The 21,112-nt window shown below is 28.6% G+C and overlaps 1 protein-coding gene across 1 annotated transcript in view; it reads left to right on the top strand.

Moving 5' to 3' along the window:
- LOC123299736 overlaps window positions 1-17,340 on the top strand; it is a 129,662-nt gene extending 112,322 nt beyond the window's left edge. The window contains exon 2 of the mRNA XM_044882064.1: window positions 14,987-17,340. Coding sequence (XP_044737999.1) covers window positions 14,987-16,777 — 1,791 coding nt within the window. The 3' untranslated portion in view covers window positions 16,778-17,340. The remainder of the gene's footprint in view (window positions 1-14,986) is intronic.
- The last annotated feature ends 3,772 nt before the right edge of the window (window positions 17,341-21,112 follow it).

Here is a 21,112-nt window from a genome sequence, read left to right as displayed (position 1 = left end):
ATGTTTTTCGAAAAAATGTTTCAAACAGAAGTTGGTTATTTTCTCATAAGGAGCATTTTTTACATTTCAATTATTCATCTATTTCTAACGGTTTACAAACTGTATCCTACGGACCCAAGACCTTGACCTACGTTGCTCGTTTAAAAACTTGACCTCACTTGTTACGTCCTGAACCCACTGTAAAAATTTCAGTTTGATATATTTTTTTCTTTTTTGAGTTCAGACTGACTTATACTTATACCAAAATTTTGTTTGTATCATCAATATTTTTAAGCGTTACAAACTTGGTACTAAACTTAATATACCTTAATATATTTCATATACATGGTATAAAAACGAATTATATAATTTACTAATTTTTTTGTAAATGAAAGTAAACATTTCTAAAAATACTATAAATAAATTTTGTTCGCCTATTAAACTTGTTATTGTTACATAGGTATTACTTACATTGTGATATTTTGATTATTGCTTAGGTTTTAGTTTTCAAAATCATAGTATGCACTTACTATCTCTAATTAAGTAGTTCAATGGAGCATTTATAAAATCGTGACACTAGAATTTAACCCTTATCTAGCATCACGACTTGATACTAACATACAAAAATATTAATTTTAAGAATGGCTGAAATAATTAAAGGTCTTATTGTAAAGTATGTCGGTCTTGTCGAGAAAATCGAATTCCATGCCTTAATTTTGCAACCACAGCAATACATTTTCAAAATAAAATTAGGTCATCTTCTTTTAACATCAACAATTGTTTCCCTAAATGCAAGTTATTATGACAACTTGCTTGCCTTGCTTGCTTATGACAACGCGGTGAATGATCGTCAATAAGCTGGGGTTGAGTTTACAAAATTCAAAATTATAAAAAAAACATGCAAACAATTTTTCTTATTATTTCCTTTAAATGGTATAACAACTTTTCTTCAGGTATTGAGTCATTTATTAAGGTTCCAAATGCGATCTACAAATGATCTACAAGAGCCATTTAAGGGTTAAGTATATACTCATTTAAAACAAAATAATAAAAGTTTGTTTCAATTTTAGAAATGTTTGAATCTATATAGTAGAGACATTTGTAGGATAAAGACAGTAGAGGAAATTACTAAAAGTATGCGGAGAACATTTCAAATTTGTCTACTTATGAAATGGAATGCGCATAATACATAAATCAAAGATTTTGAAATTTAATTTTTAACACGTCTTTATTAACTCTTAACTTGTATTCAAGTATGTATAGTTGTCAATTTTCATCCAATTTCGAACGTCTAATCTCCGAAATTAATCCGAAAATTTTAATGTTAATTAAAAATACTACTAATAGCTGAAAAATACAAACGAATATGCGTCTTGCTGAAGATGGTGGGAAAACTTTTCTTCTATTTGGTGACCTTAAGTGCTGGTTTTAAGTCGTGAATTTCAAATTTATGGTTAAAAACTAAGAACTTGGGGTTCTGATTGGTGGGGAATCCATTCCTCTACAAAAGACTTCCTCCAATTATCCATTTGAAGAGACGTTTGATATGATCGTCTTTACATATATGCGATTATTGCACATATTTTTTACTTCTTTCCTTTAAAAAGTTCTTCGTGTACAAAGCAACTATAAGTTATGGTTTTAAAGAATTATTTTGTTAAAAACTTTAAATAATATTTAACAAATAATTATAAGTTTTTGTTATTGTTGTTCAATAAATAATTGAAATCTTTAAATAAAATCTTATTTTGATTGAATGCTTTGATTGTTTAATAATATATAATTTTATTTTCAAAATACATTTATTGAAACAAATAAATAATATTTAACTGAATGCCTTTAGTATTTCTAAGGTCTTTTTGTTTGTGTTTTAAGACTGATTTTGATAAAATTTTTTAAGCATTTTGTGATACTTATGAGGCTGTCTCTTTGGATCATTTGTTACACCATAATAATTATAAACATTTTAGACACTTGTTAACACGCTGAGTATCGGATATTTAAAAGAGATTATTTGTTTAATTCTAGAACCAATTAGATCAGATATTAAAAATGGCTTAGTCTGGATCGAAATGTCGAAATGTTAATGTCAGAAAAGGAGGACTTTCAATTTGGGTGCCGAAAAATATATGGAGTATAAAAATTTCCCGATGGGTTATATTGAATTTTCATATTTTTCACATTAGGACTAGAACGTGATATTAAAAATCTCTTAGTTGCAATTTATTTCTGGATTTCTTTTTATAAATGATATTTTTACAAATTTTCATAGATTTTTCCTGATTCAAACCTTAAATGATATCTTTTAATACACAGGAACTTGGTATTATACGCAATAAAATAACTCACAAACCTTGATTTCGCTATTTTCAAACCTCAAATCCATCTACTGCGTTAGAATATTGATCGGTAGAGATGTATTAAAAAATAAATATTAAACATGTCAAAAATTTGACGAGATTAATTTTTGAATATTATATAATTACTAATTTGTCTAATAAAATTAAATAAATAACCTTGATAAATCAATTCCAAATATACATCTAAGTGGCATTTTGATATAATGAATTCATTCATTATATCAAAATCAATCGACATATCCGGCGAAATTACAAATATTAGAAGACCGCAATATATTGGATTGATAAAATTTTGTTTTTACTAACAGCAAATTATTATTCTTATTGACTTAAAATTATTGACTAAATTAGGCATGTTTGGATTAATTATAAAGTTTGATGTAGATGTTGGCATACTCACCATTTGATCAAATTTTTTTGAAAGCGAAAAAATTTTGTATTAACATAAGATCAATACAATAGACCTCAATATTTGTGACTTGAATGCACAGTTTGTTAATGAGCAAAATTGAAGTGTGTTCCTGGGGGCCAAAAAGAAAGGGCAAACATAATTTTTGAATTTTCAATTTACATTATTGAAGCGTTTTTTCCGTAGGTTCGAAACTCACACCACTGGGTTAATTAATCGAAAACTTGATATATTTTACTGTTAAACAAAAGTTACTATGAATTTTTTCCCAAAATTAAGATATATAATATTGATTTTCCAAATATATCCAACTAATATATTTTTAATAATTCAACAACAACTCTTCATATTAAACTGCGCTGTTCACATCAAACGTCTCTGTATTGAACCCCCCATATAAACTGTTTCCATAGTGAAATCTCCATATCACCTAATTTTTATTTCCGCAGGACACACACTTACAAAGAACTACTTTAGATGCCAGACTTATTTCATTACATTTTAGAAAGGACTTTTCTACAGCCACCAACGATTCCAGATTCGATACATTTTACTACTATTTTTTCGTTATATATGCAAATAATCATTACTTTATTATTAGGCTAACAACAATGAGCAATGGTTTTTATTGCCATTCTTATAAGAGCATAATTCAATGCAAAAATCATTTTGTTCGATATCCGGTAAAGCATACATTCGTAGTAGTACAACATTTCGAGAGTTGAATTTTTTCATTTCTTATTTAGCTAGCCACGCAATTAAAACTTTGCGAGCCCGTAGCTGCAGTTGTAATACCTAAGAACTGTGCCCACACAATTTTTTGTTACGCAGATCATACGTTTCAAATTTCTTTAACTTGAATTTTACACCTCCAAGCTCTTCAGCTATAATAAAACTATTTACTAAATAGTCCTTAGCTAAATAACTTGATGTTTTTTACTATCTATTCTGTCCAATTTTATAGTATTGTTTATTGCATATTACAGGTAATATCCATACAATTTTATGGTATATTATCATAAATATAGAGATAATGCCTAATTGTTTTGTATATACAAATATACAATTTATGATTATTATTATAACTTATCAATCCATTAATTCCTCATATATTACCAGCTTATATTTTTACAATAGGTAAAAACACTTAGATTTAACATTCAAACTTATCTCAATGTTCTATTAGAACAGCCGCCTCTAGCTATGCTTCGATAAACAGGCTAGGAGGTCTTCAGGTGTGGTCTTTACAAGCACTCCATCCGGTAACCTAATGACTGTGGTTTCAAAGTTTCAAAAATCTTAAAATTGCATTTAGAGATATTAGATTTTAACGCCAAGGTAATCAGCATCGCATAGCTGAACTTTGTCGAACTCAATGCCTCAAATTAAGCGCTTATATATCACGAGCTGCTTTTCGAAAATGCAGTGTAGAAGATTTACTAATGACTTTTTATCTTTATCTTATGATCATCATCTGCCTAAAATTTTACATTTCTGATTGGTAACAATAAAATATTATTAAATTTTTTAATTTGGTGGAGGCGATGGAAAAAAGCATATTTCAGTATAGTGGAAGCCACGATAAATTAAATTAATTTTTTTCTATCAAAACAGATTATCATTAAAAACACAAAAACTGAAAATGGTTTTTATTAGAATATGGACTCAAAAATATCTATAGAAAATTTTTAATATACACTAAAAATAACCCAAAAAAATTATAGAGATCATTCCAAGTATTTTACGTCGTATAGGTGTTTGCTTAGTCATAAAGATTTTAAGCTTGGATAAAAATTATTTGTCTAAAGTTGAGATTTCGAAAAAAATTTCATATATCCCTCAAAATATATCATTTTACAATATATCAAATTTAGTACAGTTCTCAATTATTTTGAGCACGTGATTATTTTCACTAAATCTGCCTCAAAATCATTCGCATAGGTACCAAATACATAAGTTTTATCTATCGTAATCTTGGGCTAATTTATTCAAAGAAACTTAATAAAAATTGACATAAATGCATTTCAATCATAAAAGCTAGATATAAATAACATAATTACCATAAAAAGGTCTTTTATTTAAAAGGCGTTTTCTCAACTATAAATTTCAACAAAAAATAAATAAACTAAAACTTAGACATAAAATTATAGCAATATTTATGACAATAAATATTAATAAATATATTATGATTATAAAGGGAGTTAAAAAGTTCATTAATACGTACCTATATTTAATTCCACACCCAAGGTCATGTACCAATATGTTTCTACATCTAAAAATAGAGCAACTTTAGAGCTACAACTTTTTTTGCATTATATATAATTATAATAAAAGTTATTATTTTATAACAGTTAATAATTTGTTCATATAAATTATTATATAGCGTATTTTTTTTATACTTCTGGTTTTTTCATAGCCAGACGATAAATCAAAATTACAAATTTTTTGTGATTCATTTGATTTTTTTTTTTTTCGTACTTTTAGCTAACACTAAATGCAGCCCACTAAAATCACTAAAACTGAGCAAGTCTATAAGTGAAAGTCACCGAACTTCGTACGAATCGTAAGATTGTTTTAATAAATCTAGGGAAATTGGAAAATGATGATAGGATCTAGGCTTCGAGTGGCTTTAATAGCAATTTAGAATCTAACCGGTAATAAAATAACACTTAAAATTAGGCAGTCGATCCATATAAAAAACTAACAATTTTGGTTCAAAACTTAATGATTATCAATAATTGTAGGCTAAAATCATGGACACAGGCAAATTTCCTTTATTGCCCTTGACAACTTTTGGCTGAAGCATTTTTCCGTAGTTAGAGTGTTTTCTTTCGATTAAATACAATAATGACATATTAAGTAGCATTTTCTCCAAAAGCTGACGATTTTCGAAACAATGGTTTTGATGACACATATTAGTTTTTTATGAGGATCAACTTTCTAATTTGAAGTGTTATTCTATCTCTTACCGTTTAAGGTCTAAATTGGCTGTTAAAGCAACCCGAAAAACTAGGTCCAATCTGATCGCAGAACATGATATCCCCTGTCATCAAACACTGCAACTTTTGTTTAATAATGGGTCCACATGATTCCAACTTCACACAGACTATAGAATTTTGTCTGTGCAACAAATTAGTGCAAGCAAAAGTCGGTATGATGGTCGGTAAAGTCTACATGAACATTTTTACTCAGACTTCCAGTCTGTACAAACAATAGTCTGTATCGTGTGGACCCACCATATGTTATTTTTTGATTGGTTAAGTACAAAACGAGCTATTAGTTTTTATCTATAGAGTTAAGCGGCCCATCCTGTATAAGTTTTATTCATCGACATGAGATTAATCGAACAGAATCTTTGGGAAATGTACCCCAATTAAAATACAAACACTAGTTACAAAATAGTTACTAAGAGAATGCTACATGCTACACAGACAAAATTTTAATTAAAAAAAAAATATTTTTATTACATTACAGTGCCTAATACTTATTACGTGTCTCGCATAAATTTTTGCACATAGTAAATTATTACCTATATAAGAAAATTTACAAACATATTATTAGAATTTAAAAAAAAAGGTTTAATAACTTTGCCATTATAAAATAATAACTCAGCGCACACTTTGGATTTCATCATCCGCTAAATTACGGTTTGACTGTTAAACGAGGTTAATTTGAACGTGGACTACATTCTGGCTAGATAAAGCTAGATACGGCTTTAGAATAAATTTTAACGTTTAAATAAAAAAAAAGTAGAATAAACCTCGTATACAGTGATATAATTAGCATGAATTCTATTTATCGGGAATATAATACGTATAGGAATGTGGGCAGCAGTGCAATAATTTATTTGCAAAAATATTCTTTTTCTAGAACAAATGCTTATTCCTTGCTAATTTGAACTTGATCTGTTCAGATCTCAAAGCACGAAGTCATTTTTTCAAAAAGTAACTATAAAGATTTTACATTACACATTGATACCTCCATGATTGGTAATATTGTGCCAGAAGCATTTACGGATATTATTGAAAAATCAGTTTAACGTAATTATTATTAAAAAAATAAAAATAAAAAGTAAATAAATATCAGAACATTTATATGAATATCAAGGGTAATATAAAAATATGTATTCTACTAGATGTGTCACGTAAAGTGTTATTACAAATGTTTTTCTGCGAAAAACTTATAATAAAGCCGGTAAAAACATGAACAACTATAATAAACAATCATCAATTAACTGATTATCTTTTCTACTTCATTTTAAGTCTAGTTTTTATTCCAATTGATTGCTACTTGATTGATAAGATCATAATAATTGATAATACTTGATACCAGTGTATATTTTATCTAATAGTTCCCAGTACCCAAAGAGACATAGATCTGTATGTTCCAAAAATGGATCGGTGTTACAAACTTACTGAATTTCGTTGAAGTAGTTTATTTCTACATTTTCATTGAAATCCATGTCCAAATGTGAATTCTCTTAAGGATAATCAATGAGCGTAGCTAAACCTTATATGCAACAGTCTAAAATTAACTATTATTCAGTTTTAACATTAAGCGAAATTTATTTTTATTTACGTTACAATGTGGAACGGAAATTGGAACAAGCTTATACTGTGATTTCAAATATTGCCTGGACTATAATACAACACAACAATTTACATTTTTAAACACGCTTTTATTAGCTTCAAATAAAAAATACAATAGTTTAATAAGTTTGTCTGATTATTTTGATCATGATCTTCAGGATTTAGTAAATAGAAAAATGGTGGAGGTGCAGGTAAGACATTTAATTGCGAAATGTGAAGGAAGATTTCAGACTTAAATTTAAAATATAGTTTTAAATTTGATCTGAAAAGTAGAAAATAAATAATAGTTTAAAAAATAAAACGCTAGTGTGTCTGCTAAACTGAAAATAATTTCAGCTAAACTGAAAATAATTTGTAAGCTCAAAAAAATGGTGTGATTTTCTTAAAAACGTGTATAGGGCTTTTTAAGATATTTTATAATGACTTTACTTTTATCGCTTTTTTACGATAAAATTATTTTTTTTTAATCATTCTATTTTTTTTTTTTAGAAATAATAGTTTGTAGAAATTATTTTCTATTTTTTAGTTCAGCTATTTTCAAAAGCGTGTTTATACCAATGTATATTAAGTTTAGTCCCATGTTTGTAACGCTTAAAAATATTGACGCTACCAACAAGATTTTACTAGGTATAGGTGTTCATAAAATCACCTAATTAGTCCATTTTCGGATGTCTGTCCATCTGGCTGTCAACACGATAGCTCAAAAATGAAAAAAGATATCAAGCTGAAATTTAAAGCGTGTACAGGACATAAAAGTGAGGTCGAGTTCGTAAATGAGCAACATAGGTCAATTGAGTGTTGGGTACGTAGGACTCATTTTGTAAACCGTTAGAGGTAGAACAAAAGTTTAAATGAAAAAAATGTTCCTTACAAAAAATAAAAAACTTTTGTTTGAAACATTTTTTCGTAAACATCAAGTTTACCCGGCAGTGCGAAAAATATATAGTTTGTATTATATGGGAATATATCAGTTAAGTGTGTATGTATGTTTGGCCATCTATCTCTACTTATATGACGTAAAAAATCAAACGATTGCGTGGTCAACATTGTCTTTACATGGTATTTCAACAATTAACTCAGTCAATTGTTTGTTTTCACTTGTTTTTAAACTATTATTTGTTATTGTTCAAAGGACTTTACTTACCTACTTAAAACACTGAAATTGATTTTGAATTTATTAGACAGTATTAGACAAAAGAAACTGATTTCGCTGACGATATATTTAATATGTAGGTATACTTTGCCTGTATGGGAAACTTATGGAATTTATGAACCAATTTATGAAATTTATTATTAGGATTAAATTTAGACACTCTTATGAAGTTCTTATTGTTTCCAGAATATATATTAGTAGTACATTACGTGAAACACACAGTAACTTACTGTTTTATTATTTAAAACGATTACAACAACAAAAAACTTACATTATGAAAACAGACATTATTTTATTGGACTGGTTTCCTTTAGGAAATTATAATTGTCATATCACAGATTATTATAGCCAAGATATTATGTAAATTAATATATGATATACAAATATAAATATTTGCATAGATAATCTCAACCCATAACACTAACCGCTAACCAATACCATTAACATTAGCATTATATTGCATTACCATCATTATAATAAGAGCCTATGCATTTTAATATTGATAATTTTTTAATTAAAGATACTTTTAAGTAAGTTATGAAATAAAAATTTTCTGGTATTGGTAAATTGAAACATTAAAAAATATTTATCTTTTACACATTATAACGATTATATATATTTACGCTTTGTAATTACTATATCTCCTTTCTACCTACTTATTTATTACACCGAAGTTTTGGTACTAATTATATAGTAGCTAGTGAGTTAGTAACTCCTGAATGTCGTAAGATGGTAAAACTAGGCATTGACATGTATTGTAGATTAGACCTGAACCACTCTTTGTCATATAATTTTCAATCCCCCGACTAGAAAATGGACTAGCGACTGAGGGCTACACACTTCGTTTATCCCGTGATCTAATTATACCTAAATGTCGTCAGTTATCAAAAATCTGGCATTTCATGAGCTATGAGCTTTTTGTAGCTTCTACATATCATTTTTCATATCATATTAAAAAACATTCGTGAATTCATGATATTATTTTCGTCTTTTTTATGGAACAAAATGATTCACTAAAAAACAATCAAAATAAAAACCAAAATAAATTTCTATTCCTGGAAAAGACCATTATTTAGAACATGTGACCAGCGGTATTTTGAAAAAAAGTTCCTGAAACAATCGACCTTCTTAAAACAAAAGTGCATATTGTGATCTGCAAATTCGTGTAGGCTAGAGTAAATATATGTAACTAATCTAGTGGACAAGCGAATTTGGATCTCTCGTCAATCGTTCGGTAATCATTAGTCGCGTGATGAGAGATTTGCACGCGTTCTGCACGTGCGTCAAATAGTCTTTGTGAGCAAAATGCTCATAACGCGAGTGTTGACGGGTTAACAAACATTGAAGCTGTTATAGTTTAAGAAACGGTTATTGTTCTAAAATTTTTAATGTCTCGTTTCCTGTACTTAAAGAAAAATAGATGATGCTATTCAAGTGACTGAACAATTATTTGTACTTTAAAGTCCTCCCTTGACGCTTTAAGGTAGCACCAGCATGAAATCACTTTTCGACAGATTTGGCCGAATTTTTTTTCTCGGGTTTATAATAGCTTTATTTATGAATTCCTAAAATTTCATAATTTTTGACCGTTTAGATTGCGAGATATTTAAAGACAAAGTTCGCGATTTTGAGGGTCATGTCCCATTTAAAGCATGTAAAATGTCCGGTCTCTCCAACTATTTTTTATGATATTATTATATATTGAAGAAAAAGTAGAAAAAAATGTTTATACAATAAAATTCTAAAAAAAAATTTAGAAATTAATTTTCACTTTCGAGATATTAATTTAGACGTAAATTGATCGAAATTGGGACGTTGGCATAATTATTTCCCATTTTAAACGGTCAAAATTTCTGAAACTTTGGGAATTAATAGTAAGCATTATTAAATTCTTAAATTTAATTTTTCGTTAAATTCTGTCGAAAAAAAAATTGTACCATTGCTTTAACATAGAAACTGCAAATACCATGCTGGAAATACCTTAAGTATATCAACCATACTATTCGTCTGATTCTTACACCAAAACAATAAATTAAAAGAATTTACCTTGAATAGATTGTTTGTAGTTGACATGTAAACAAACTCAACTTAACTGAAAAGACAATAGTTCATATATGATGTGCTAAGTTTTTAGTTTGTATCTTCAAAATAATAGAATTAATAATTGTACAAAATTTTGTCTGGTACTATTTTTACAAACTAAAAAATCATGAATCAAATTTCATAAAAAAATTGACTAGTACCAATAACTCCAGCAAGACCTTAGATATGGATTTGAAATAATTTCCTTAAGACACTTTAGGATTAGCGATAGAATTCGTTACGATAGATAGGATACGATAGGATTTAATACGGTGATAATTAGAAACATTTTATACTATGTAGCAATAGAGCTTTACAACTGATAAAATGCTGCAGTCTTTTCCAAAAACTACACAAGCTAAAGATGGAAGTTATTAAACAAAGCGAGAAATCTTCGATTTCTAATTAAAGAGAATTGAAAAAAATACACTCGAACCCGTACTTTTTGGATTCATGTCAAGCGCCCTTCCAATTAGGCTATTCGACTTCTAGACACAGAGTGCAATTCTTTCAACTCATTGAATTTTTTATTTTTACTTGGTAATTTACTTCTATTAATCGATTATGGACAAGATATTTGTCAATATTTAGTTTACGCCTGTATGTATCATATTAAAAACATCAATTATAATCGAGAGACCATGATGTAAATAAATATCTTCGATTTCTGTTTTGATAGTTCAGTCAACATTCCTTAGCTCTCATAACCTATCCAAATGCTATTTTCGAAATTAAAGTCATCATGAAAATGATATTTTCGCAATCAAAATAATGTTCGAATTTATGACTAACTTATTATAGAAGTGTGATAGGAGTACCTTATTAACCAGGAGTTTACTTGCCAGGATCTAAGCGGCACTTATTTTAAGTGTCTCCTCTGGTACGTTAACCCTTAAGAAATGTTTTTTTTTATAGCCTTGATAAAACCAAACACTAGTAGATAAAGTATTATAAGTAGAAAATACTTTAAACCAATATTTATTGATAAATAAAGATTACCACAAAGATATACAAGTTATAAATAAAGGTACGTACACTTATTTGAATTATGTGTAAAAATTTACATAAAATCAATAAAAGCATTTTATTTTATTCATATCTATCTGTTCATACCTATCTGTTTAATAAAAAATAAATCGATTGTTTATTGTTTCAAATTCCATTTCAATGTAGGTATTTCAATTTCAATGTTGAGCTAAAGTTAAAAAGATAATGTTTTGTAAATGTAATGTACGATTTTATTTATGTAAAACACTAAACTTAAATCGTAAATAAAAATATGCAAATTGATAAAATATAATATTTTATATTCTCTATTCAAAAAATAAATGTCGCTATATTTTATTTTTTATCTTATTTATTATATTTATGCACATTTAATAATTTTTGTTGCACTGAAAACACAACAGTTTCAGTGTGCATGCTTTTTTTGAAAAATCGGGAAAGATGTGAATAGGTACACAACCCTTATAATTAAACATAATATGGTGTGATAACCGGAACAAAATTTAAATTTGTAGAGTTTTTTAAAGCCAACATTTTAAAATATTAGAATGTTAAATGTTCGTGTTTATAGCTAAATCTCTATATTATTTTTGCAAAATGCATTATGACAATGGTATAGGTAAATTATTTTTTGAGATTCTTAGATAAATCTCTAGATCTTATATGCTTAAAATGAAAAGGCTTTAACCATATTGATCTTTTTCGTTGTTTTTTGGTAAGAAATTTCAAAAATTAGTAACTGACCTACTATTTTATCTCAAAAACGAAGCGTTTTGGTACTTTCATTTTGAGGCTATTTATATGTTCCCTGCTATTTAGAAGTTTATCGGTATATTTATGATTGACTGTATATAAGAATGTTAGCTCTCCACAGTCCTGGATTTACATATTAGACCATATGGGCCATGGCCCTAGGCGGCAAATTTTGATGGTAGCAAATTGATCGAAAGGTCAAAATATTTTTACATACATGTCAATTTGATCTTAGACATGAATTTATACTTTTGAATTTCACATTCACATGCGTATTCTCAACCAAGCGTATAATTTTTAAACCCTGATTCATACGTTTTCTGAAATAATGACGAATTCTTAAGCATATAACATCGATAACAAAGATTTGCTTATCAGAACTAGCTGAAGAAACTTAGGGCGGTATTTTGTTATTTTCCAAAGGCCTAGCTCTCCGTATCGAATACATATATGATGCTAGTAAACATAATAATCATTTACAAATCAAAATGTCAAGTTCGTCAACCAAAATATATCAGGAAGTGAAATAATTTTTGTTTGTTTTACTAATACTAAAATTATATTTATTTTTCAAAGTAATAATTAGCGTATTTTTTAACGTAAAATTCATATAATTTGGATATTCAATATACTTTAAATATTAAATGCCTTACAGCCATTAATATAATTTTGGTATAAAGGGTGATCCATCGAATACGTTAGATTAAATTTTAAATCAAATCTCAAATAAGTATTATTTAATCGTCAGTCTAACTTTTTCGACTAAAAAATATGTCATTTAATTGAAAGTTTATCGATGATTAATTGTAGGTCGAAGTCATGGACACAGAATGTTCTCTATTGCCTATGACAACTTCTGACTAAGGAAATTTTCCGTGGTTAGCGTGTTTTTTGTTTAAGTCACATTTCCTCCGAAAGCTGACGATTTTCGAAAAAATGGTTTAGATGAAAAATGCAAGTTTTTTATGAGGATTTACTTTCTAATTGAAAGTGCTATTCTATCCCTTACAGGATCTTAATTGGCTATTAAAGAAACCTGAAGAACGAGATCAAATCTGATGTCAGAACATGGTGCCCTTCATCAAATTTTTTTAAACTTATATTTTGGTTGGTTAACTAATAAATGAGATATTTAGGTGTATATATTAAAATGGTCCATCCTGTATTATATGTAAATTTTTTGATAGTCAGTAGTATTTTGAGCTAATTGTTATGTATCAATCAAATAATTGTGTATAATTATTTTTTAATACACATTTAATAAGACGCATAATTGTATAACTAACGGCAATCATAATTACTAATATTTTAATTTTTTTGATTTGAGATTATAACTGATATTTGAGATATACGATATTTATCATATATTAGATTTAAATTATATGGTCTGTGCTTGTAATTATGAATTATGTTTTTAATAAACTTCCGTAAGCTATTTTTTGATATTTCTTTGTTTTATATGGCGACAAGCTTAGTTGCGATAAGAAATAGTTGCGCCAATTTAAATAGAAAATAAAACAAGTGAAAACAAACAATTGACTCAGTTAATTGTTGAATTACCATGTATAGACAGTGGTGATGCGCAATCGTTTGTTTTTTTGACGTCACGTAAATAACAAAAGATATTCACTTTTAAATGGACACACACACAACTGATATTCCTATATTAATACATACTATAAAATTTGCAACCTAATTAACGCCCTCGTGGGTAAACAGTGATGTTTACAAAAAAATGTTTCAAACAAAAGTTTTTTATTTTTTTATAAGGAACATTTTTTACATTTAAACTTTTGTTCTATCTCTAACGGTTTACAAGATGGGTCCTACGGACCCAAGACCCAATTGACCTATGATGCTCATTTACGAACTTGACCTCACTTTTTACGTCCTGAGTACGCTGTAAAAATTTCAGCTCGATATCTTTTTTCGTTTTTGAGTTATCGTGTCCACAGACGGACGGACGGACGGACAACCGGAAATGGATTAATTAGGTGATTCTATGAACACCTATACCAAAATTTTTTTCGTAGCATCAATATTTTTAAGCGTTACAAACTTGGGACTAAACTTAATATACTATGTATATTTCATATATACATGGTATAATGAAACATAAAAACCTATACCTCGTTTACACAAAGATCGTTCAAATTCTTCAAAATAAAATAAATTAAAGACAATATATTAATTTTTTTAATTTCCATGAAAATTCGTTTTTATGTTAGTTGGGATCCGAAAATTACTATTTCAGGTGACTTAAATATTAATAGCTACGATGAATACGTACAAAACCCAGGAAAAACAATATAAATTAACAAGGTTTCGAATTTTTTTGATCCAATTTAACAGTAAGTTTCAACAAATCGAACCATATAATTAACTTGATATTTAGTAAATTGAACTCTTATTTGTGTTTTTTATTACATTTCTCCTAACTTCTTATGCCTTTTTTAGACCCTTTTACAATACAAAGGAAATATTAACAAAAAAAAACAAAGAAATCAGGAATTTCAAATAGTTTTGTTATGATTTTCCGATTGTATTTTCAAAACTCATCGAAAGAAGATTAGTGATATATTGATTACAAACAGATAATAAACCTTTCAGTTCGATGTTAAAAAAGACGCTTAATCATTTTGTTTTTTAATTTCAGATATGTTATACATCTCTACTTAATTGGAATGCCATGGGAGCCCCATTTGGAAGAAGCAGTCAAATTGATCCGACAAGCAAACGGAAACCTGACATAATAGCTGGTAAAGATTTTCTGTCATTATTTATGGCAGCTGCTTCACCTTCTGCGAAAGATATAAATGAATTAGAAAATACATCAACAATTCGAATCAGCTCAAAGTCGACAACAATCGATTCTTTTGAAGATGATGTAACAGTTACTACCATATATGAAGGGGACATTTCCAATGCAAGCACAACGACGAAACACAGTGACCAAATTATCACAACATCAACACAAGCAATACACCAAGATGAAAAAAATGATTTGATAACCGAAGAAAGTGAACAACAACAGACAGTTATTCGAGATTCGCGTAGTAGTAATATTTACTCATATGGCTATAAAAATAGAAATGTTGAAGAATACGAAGACAATGAACATCCTTATTATCCAGCTTTACCAGAAAGTGACGAAATAGCAATTAATACTTCAGCGCCAGCTCAAGTTTTATCAATTCGTGTATCGTCATCTGTCGGACAATCTCCATCACCAACTAAGCTTAGAATTGAAACATCAACACGATCTCAATATGATAATTATCAACAGCGACCCTCATCTGAAACGCCCGAGAAACTAATGCTTTCCGAACAAGAAAACGATGGAGCCCACATTGCTGCCGCTGCAAGCAAAAGTATATTAAATATTGATGAAATGGAACCAATGACAATTGATGATAATAATCCAATCAAGGAATTACACAATACATTTAAAGAAACACAACGACAAATTGGGGCAAATCCCGATTATTTGGAGCAACAACGTTTTAAGCAAATTCAAAAATTACATCCTGTTCAACATCATCATCCTTATCACCATTCGGTTGTATTTCACGGTCAATCAAAAGATGGTACTCGAGCTCGATCCGTGTCATACAGTTCAGTAATTCAAAATATTCATCCAGCAGCAGCTGAACGAAATTGGGAACAAGCAGAATCAATTGAGCGCCCAACATATTTACAAAATTCACACTCTGTTCTTAATAAAGATTTTCAATCTTTAAAGATTGTTAGTACATCCTCACCAACACCAAGCTATCCACAATGGGGAAGGTTGGAAAAGGAAGTCAAAAATCTAGAAAAATCTGATAGTACGTCGGTTTTGCCAATTGTTTATCAACAACCAGAAGTTCAATGGGGTCAACCAGAACGTAATCATGAAAGAGAAACAACAAAATTTCAAAATACCCCAACATCGTCTCCAAGTTACCAACAACAAGAAGTACAATGGGGTCAACCAGAAGTTAATTACGAACAGAGTTATGTTCCGCCCACTCCCACGCCTACATACTCTCCTCCTCCTGTGTACGCGACTGAAGAACAAAATTATGAAGTAGACGAATCTGTAAGTGTAATGACAAATGGTCGGACTCATGGTATCCAAGAGCGACCACCGCAACCAATTATACCTTTGCAACAAGGGCAGCAACAATCATCAGATTCTCAATCTCCACAACAAGGAGACGATCAACAATCAGGAGTGCCATCTGGTGATAAGACTGATAATAATCACAAAGTGGGTTATGTAGTTGAAGGAAGAAATTTTCGTAAATATCGTGTAGAGGAACGCACTTCAGATGGTTTTGTTGTTGGGGAATATGGTGTTGTAAACCATGATGATGGAAGTTTAAGAGGTGTACGTTATACCGCTGATGGAACAATCAATCCTAGATTAATTTATGATGCGCTTATGAAGTTTTTATCGTTGTAAATTTCTTTTTTTATATTATTAAAAAATTGCCATTATTGTAAATGTTATTAAAATACTTAATAGGTTGCTCAAATGAACAATACTTATCAAATTAAGATTGTAAATAATGTACAATGTTGACATATCGTGTTTGATCGTTTTTACATCTCAGCTAAGTTTATAATCAGTATATCTCCCGTTACTTTGATGGAATATTACATAATACAACGTTCATTTAGAAAATAGTGCCTTTATTAAGCTAATTTGAAAAAATAAATTAAAGAAACTGATTCAACTGTTTTGGTTTATTTGGTTTGCTCCACTTCCTTATTATTTATTTTATTGAAGTGAAAACTTCTTTTAGCACGTAGAACACTTTTTGGGTGAACAAAAATCATGGAACTCGTGTTATCGCGTGTTTGTAATTGAACCCCTCCTAAACCAAATGTTTCTGAGAGCTCGGCACCAAGAAATTAAAACGAAATAAATGGTGGAAATGCATATAAATAATATATTGCATTACATCTTAGGGGTCATTCATTAATTAGGTAAGCATTGAGGGGGGGGGGGGGTAAGTCTATTAATGTGCTCATGTGAGAGAAGAGAACGGGGGGGGGGGGGAGTTAAACCCATTCTTATGTAAGTTTTTATGAGTTGAAATTTAATATTAGAAATATTGTATGTACGTCGCGAACTATAGTCTCTATGCTAAAGAATAGAAATCTGTAAATTACGTCAAACTGTGAGTTTTAGTGTAAATGATCCTTTTCTAGCAATATTTAATTATTCGACAAAAACGAGATTTAATCTTACGTAAGAGAGGCGGAGGAGGCTCGAGAAATCTTATGTATGTTTATGTGAGGGAAGGGGGGTCAAAAACCGTCAAAATTATGCTTATGTAATTAATGAATGGCCCCTTATTAATCAAATGTATTTATTTGCGCTCCCACCATATTTATCTAGAACAGCTATTTGAATAGTATTGAGGTATTATTTATATAGGTATTGAATTTTAGGGTACTCTTTTTTATATGAAACAAATTTTATCTGATTTGTACCTCGGAAATGTAAATGCCTTGTAGCCAGGCCTTGTGCATGGAGTAGAACGTACCACTTCCAGGCTCTAGAAACAGAAGGACAATATTTAGATACTAATTGTAAAAAAGAATAATTTTTGTCCAAAGATAAATTTTATAAAATTGTGTTAATTGTATAAAAATTCAATTACGTTGATCAGGTTATAATGTGTGTTATAAAAACCATAAATTCGTCATTTTTACTGCCTCTGTTAAAATTTAAAGTAAAAAAGGCTATGATAATTATAAGCTTGTCTTAATACTCATTAAACATGTTTAATATCATTTACGATACCATTTACTAGTCATAATTTTGTTTTTGAATACATATTAATAAAACTTTGTAAGTGTTCTGACAAATAATTTAGGTTATGAAACACATAAACATAACCTAATATCCGTGATTTTTAAATGTCAACATTGTACATAAAATCTTAATTCATAAAATACGCCAAGCACATTTTGTTTTAAAATAAAACAAAATGAATATTGCTAATATTTTTTCAATGATAGATATGGATTTTGATTTTTTATTAAATCTTGACATGTCAAGGGTAAACAAAAATTTGTTTCAGTCTTTAGTTTTACATAAACCTTGACTACATTGTATCAGACTGATTACTTTTAAACCAATCTAAAATATATATGTCGTGTGTATGAGTTTGTTTTTTATATTTAAATGTATTTTTGTTTTTGTATTTTTCTGCAAAATTTTCATACGTTGTTTTTCACTTTCTATTTCTATTTGACACTATTATTTTATGCATATAGTTTCGTTTTTATTGTAATAATTTTAAATTGTAAATTGTAATAGAATTCAATTATTATTTTATAAGAGATTATATTGTGTGTTTTTAATATTACAAAACATAACCCGACATTTTATGTGTCAATACCTAGCAAAATTTAGTTAGGTTATGAATTTTTCAAAATATTACTTTAATAATTCAAGTATTTTGATTAGTTTTGAATGAATTCATAAAAATAGAAGTGTTAATCTCTTATCGACTCACCTAAAATTTATTAAAGGTTTTCGCAAAAATAATAAAATAATTATCAGATTTCAAGCTTTAAATAAAAAGAATTTCACAAATTTTCTCTTTTTAGCTACAGTGAAAAACTTGCATTAATTAATTAATTATTACTTACGTATTTTTTTAAATCATAAATTGATTTTTTTCGGAAACAACAAAAAATGTATGCCTAGGTATATCAACAAAATTTTCTACCTAAACATTTTTAAAGAGGGTTTTCCTAACGAGTTGTAGTTATTTTTAACTGAATACCTCAATTTACTGTTATTAAAATTTTAAAACCGATTATTGCGAAACAAGTGTCCTCCTCAGCCTTTTTTAAGTGTTCAGATCAATCAGAGATTTTTCGGCAGCATATTTAGCTGGAATACTTCCAAGTTTTTGTAAGCTCTCCATTGCAAGTTTTCCATTGTGATTGATAAAATTCTCCATAAAATTTACAAAATGTTTATAATATAATGCAACAAGTGTAATTAATTAGTAATTAATGTTATAGCTGTAATATATAAATCTTGTCATTTTTTTTCTTTTTATTAAATGAAAAAAATTATAAAAGGATTACGTATTTGCTCATAAAAGTGATTTTACATTTATAGTTTTACAATTATATAGGTTAAAAATATTAATAATTTTTAACAAAAATATCTGTAAGATTCTAGGACCCCGTCCACAAATGAATAATGACACTCACAAATGAATATTTTATACTATATAATCTTTAAGGGTATAATATTAATGATTTCCAGCTAACATTAACTTTCTTTAGTTAACCTTGATTTGTATTGATGAGAATAGGTTTGCTTAACTTTTGCTTGCCAAAAATTACATGGTCTGACGGTTAAATTTCTGAAAAATGACGTATAAATTTCCGATTCTATGGAATTAACAAATGGCTGGAAATGTTGCCTGTACAAAAGTGGATCAGTAAATACTTTGGTTCGAGGATTACGTAGAACTCCGCCCGGAAAGTTTGAAATAACAAAATAGTCCGTACCTCTAAAAAAAAGTGAAATTTTAAAATTCCCGATTCTCCCAATTTTAAAACTCCCGATTCTCAGACTTTTTTGAAACATAGAACACTCTCTATTAAATCACCTTTCAAAAAAACACATTGAAAACCCGGTTCCCTCTTTTAAGAGCAATCGTAAGTACACATTGCGGCCAAACACTTCTCTCTTTGCGTCGGGGCTTAAAAACTAATAACTTATGTTAAAATATTATTGTTTCGAAAATCGAATAGAATTCGCGTATGACAAGCATTTTTCATTCAATTTATTTTTTACCTCTATGATTTTTGAAAAAACGCTGCAATTGAATACACACCCACTTCTTTCCCCATTTTGCATCTTCTCTTTCTTAGAGAAAAAAAAAACCTACTTGGACAGCGAGATTGCCATCTCATCAGATCAATTCAAGAAGGATTGTTTACAGGAAGTAAATAGGCAATTATTTTACAGTTTGGTAAATCATTTTGGATAATTAACCAATTTTAAAAGAAATCGTCGTAATCACAAAAGTGGAAAAAAATTTTAAAAGCGCTAATAATGCTCATTGATAATAAAAAAATTTTGATATGGTTTAAATTTATACCTTTAATTTATTTATATGCATATATTATATGAGTAAACACTTTTAAAGAGTTGATGACGTCATACTTTGGTAGTTTGGTACCATCTTAGATAGATGGCGTAAATAAACAAGCAGAACCATTATGCAAATAATAATTTAAACATAAATATATTTATTTTACTGAATGATAATTTACTATCTTTGACTAAGCTCACTTATCTTTACTATGACTTTGTAACGAATGTATGATTATGAATGTTATGAAATTAGGGTATCAAATGAGAAATTAATTTGTTTATTTCTATTGACCACTGTTAACAATTGGCATTATTATATTGTTTATAAGTTCATTTCAAAGGCTCGTGGACGGGACCTTTCCAAATAATCATAAAAAATTTTTGCTCTATCGATAAGACAAAAAATGGTTTGAGATGTACCTATACGTTAATTAATTTACTTGTTATTATTTTTTGGTTATAAACATTTAATGACCATTATAACTTAAATATTAGCTTCTATTCCCATTTTTGCAAAAGATGATAGAATAGAAGCTATTTTAATTGTTTTTATCATTAGAGCAAATTAAAATTATTAGGTACTCAATTTCCAGATTAAGAGTTTTGTTTATATTAAAGTGCATCATTGTTATCTTATCTATTAAAATTATGATTGATTGT

This window comes from Chrysoperla carnea, chromosome 1 (genome assembly GCF_905475395.1).
Source record: "Chrysoperla carnea chromosome 1, inChrCarn1.1, whole genome shotgun sequence".
Classification (NCBI taxonomy): Eukaryota; Metazoa; Arthropoda; class Insecta; order Neuroptera; family Chrysopidae; genus Chrysoperla; species Chrysoperla carnea.
The sequence above is the reverse complement of the archived record's forward strand: the minus strand, read 5'-3'. Positions and strand labels throughout refer to the sequence as shown.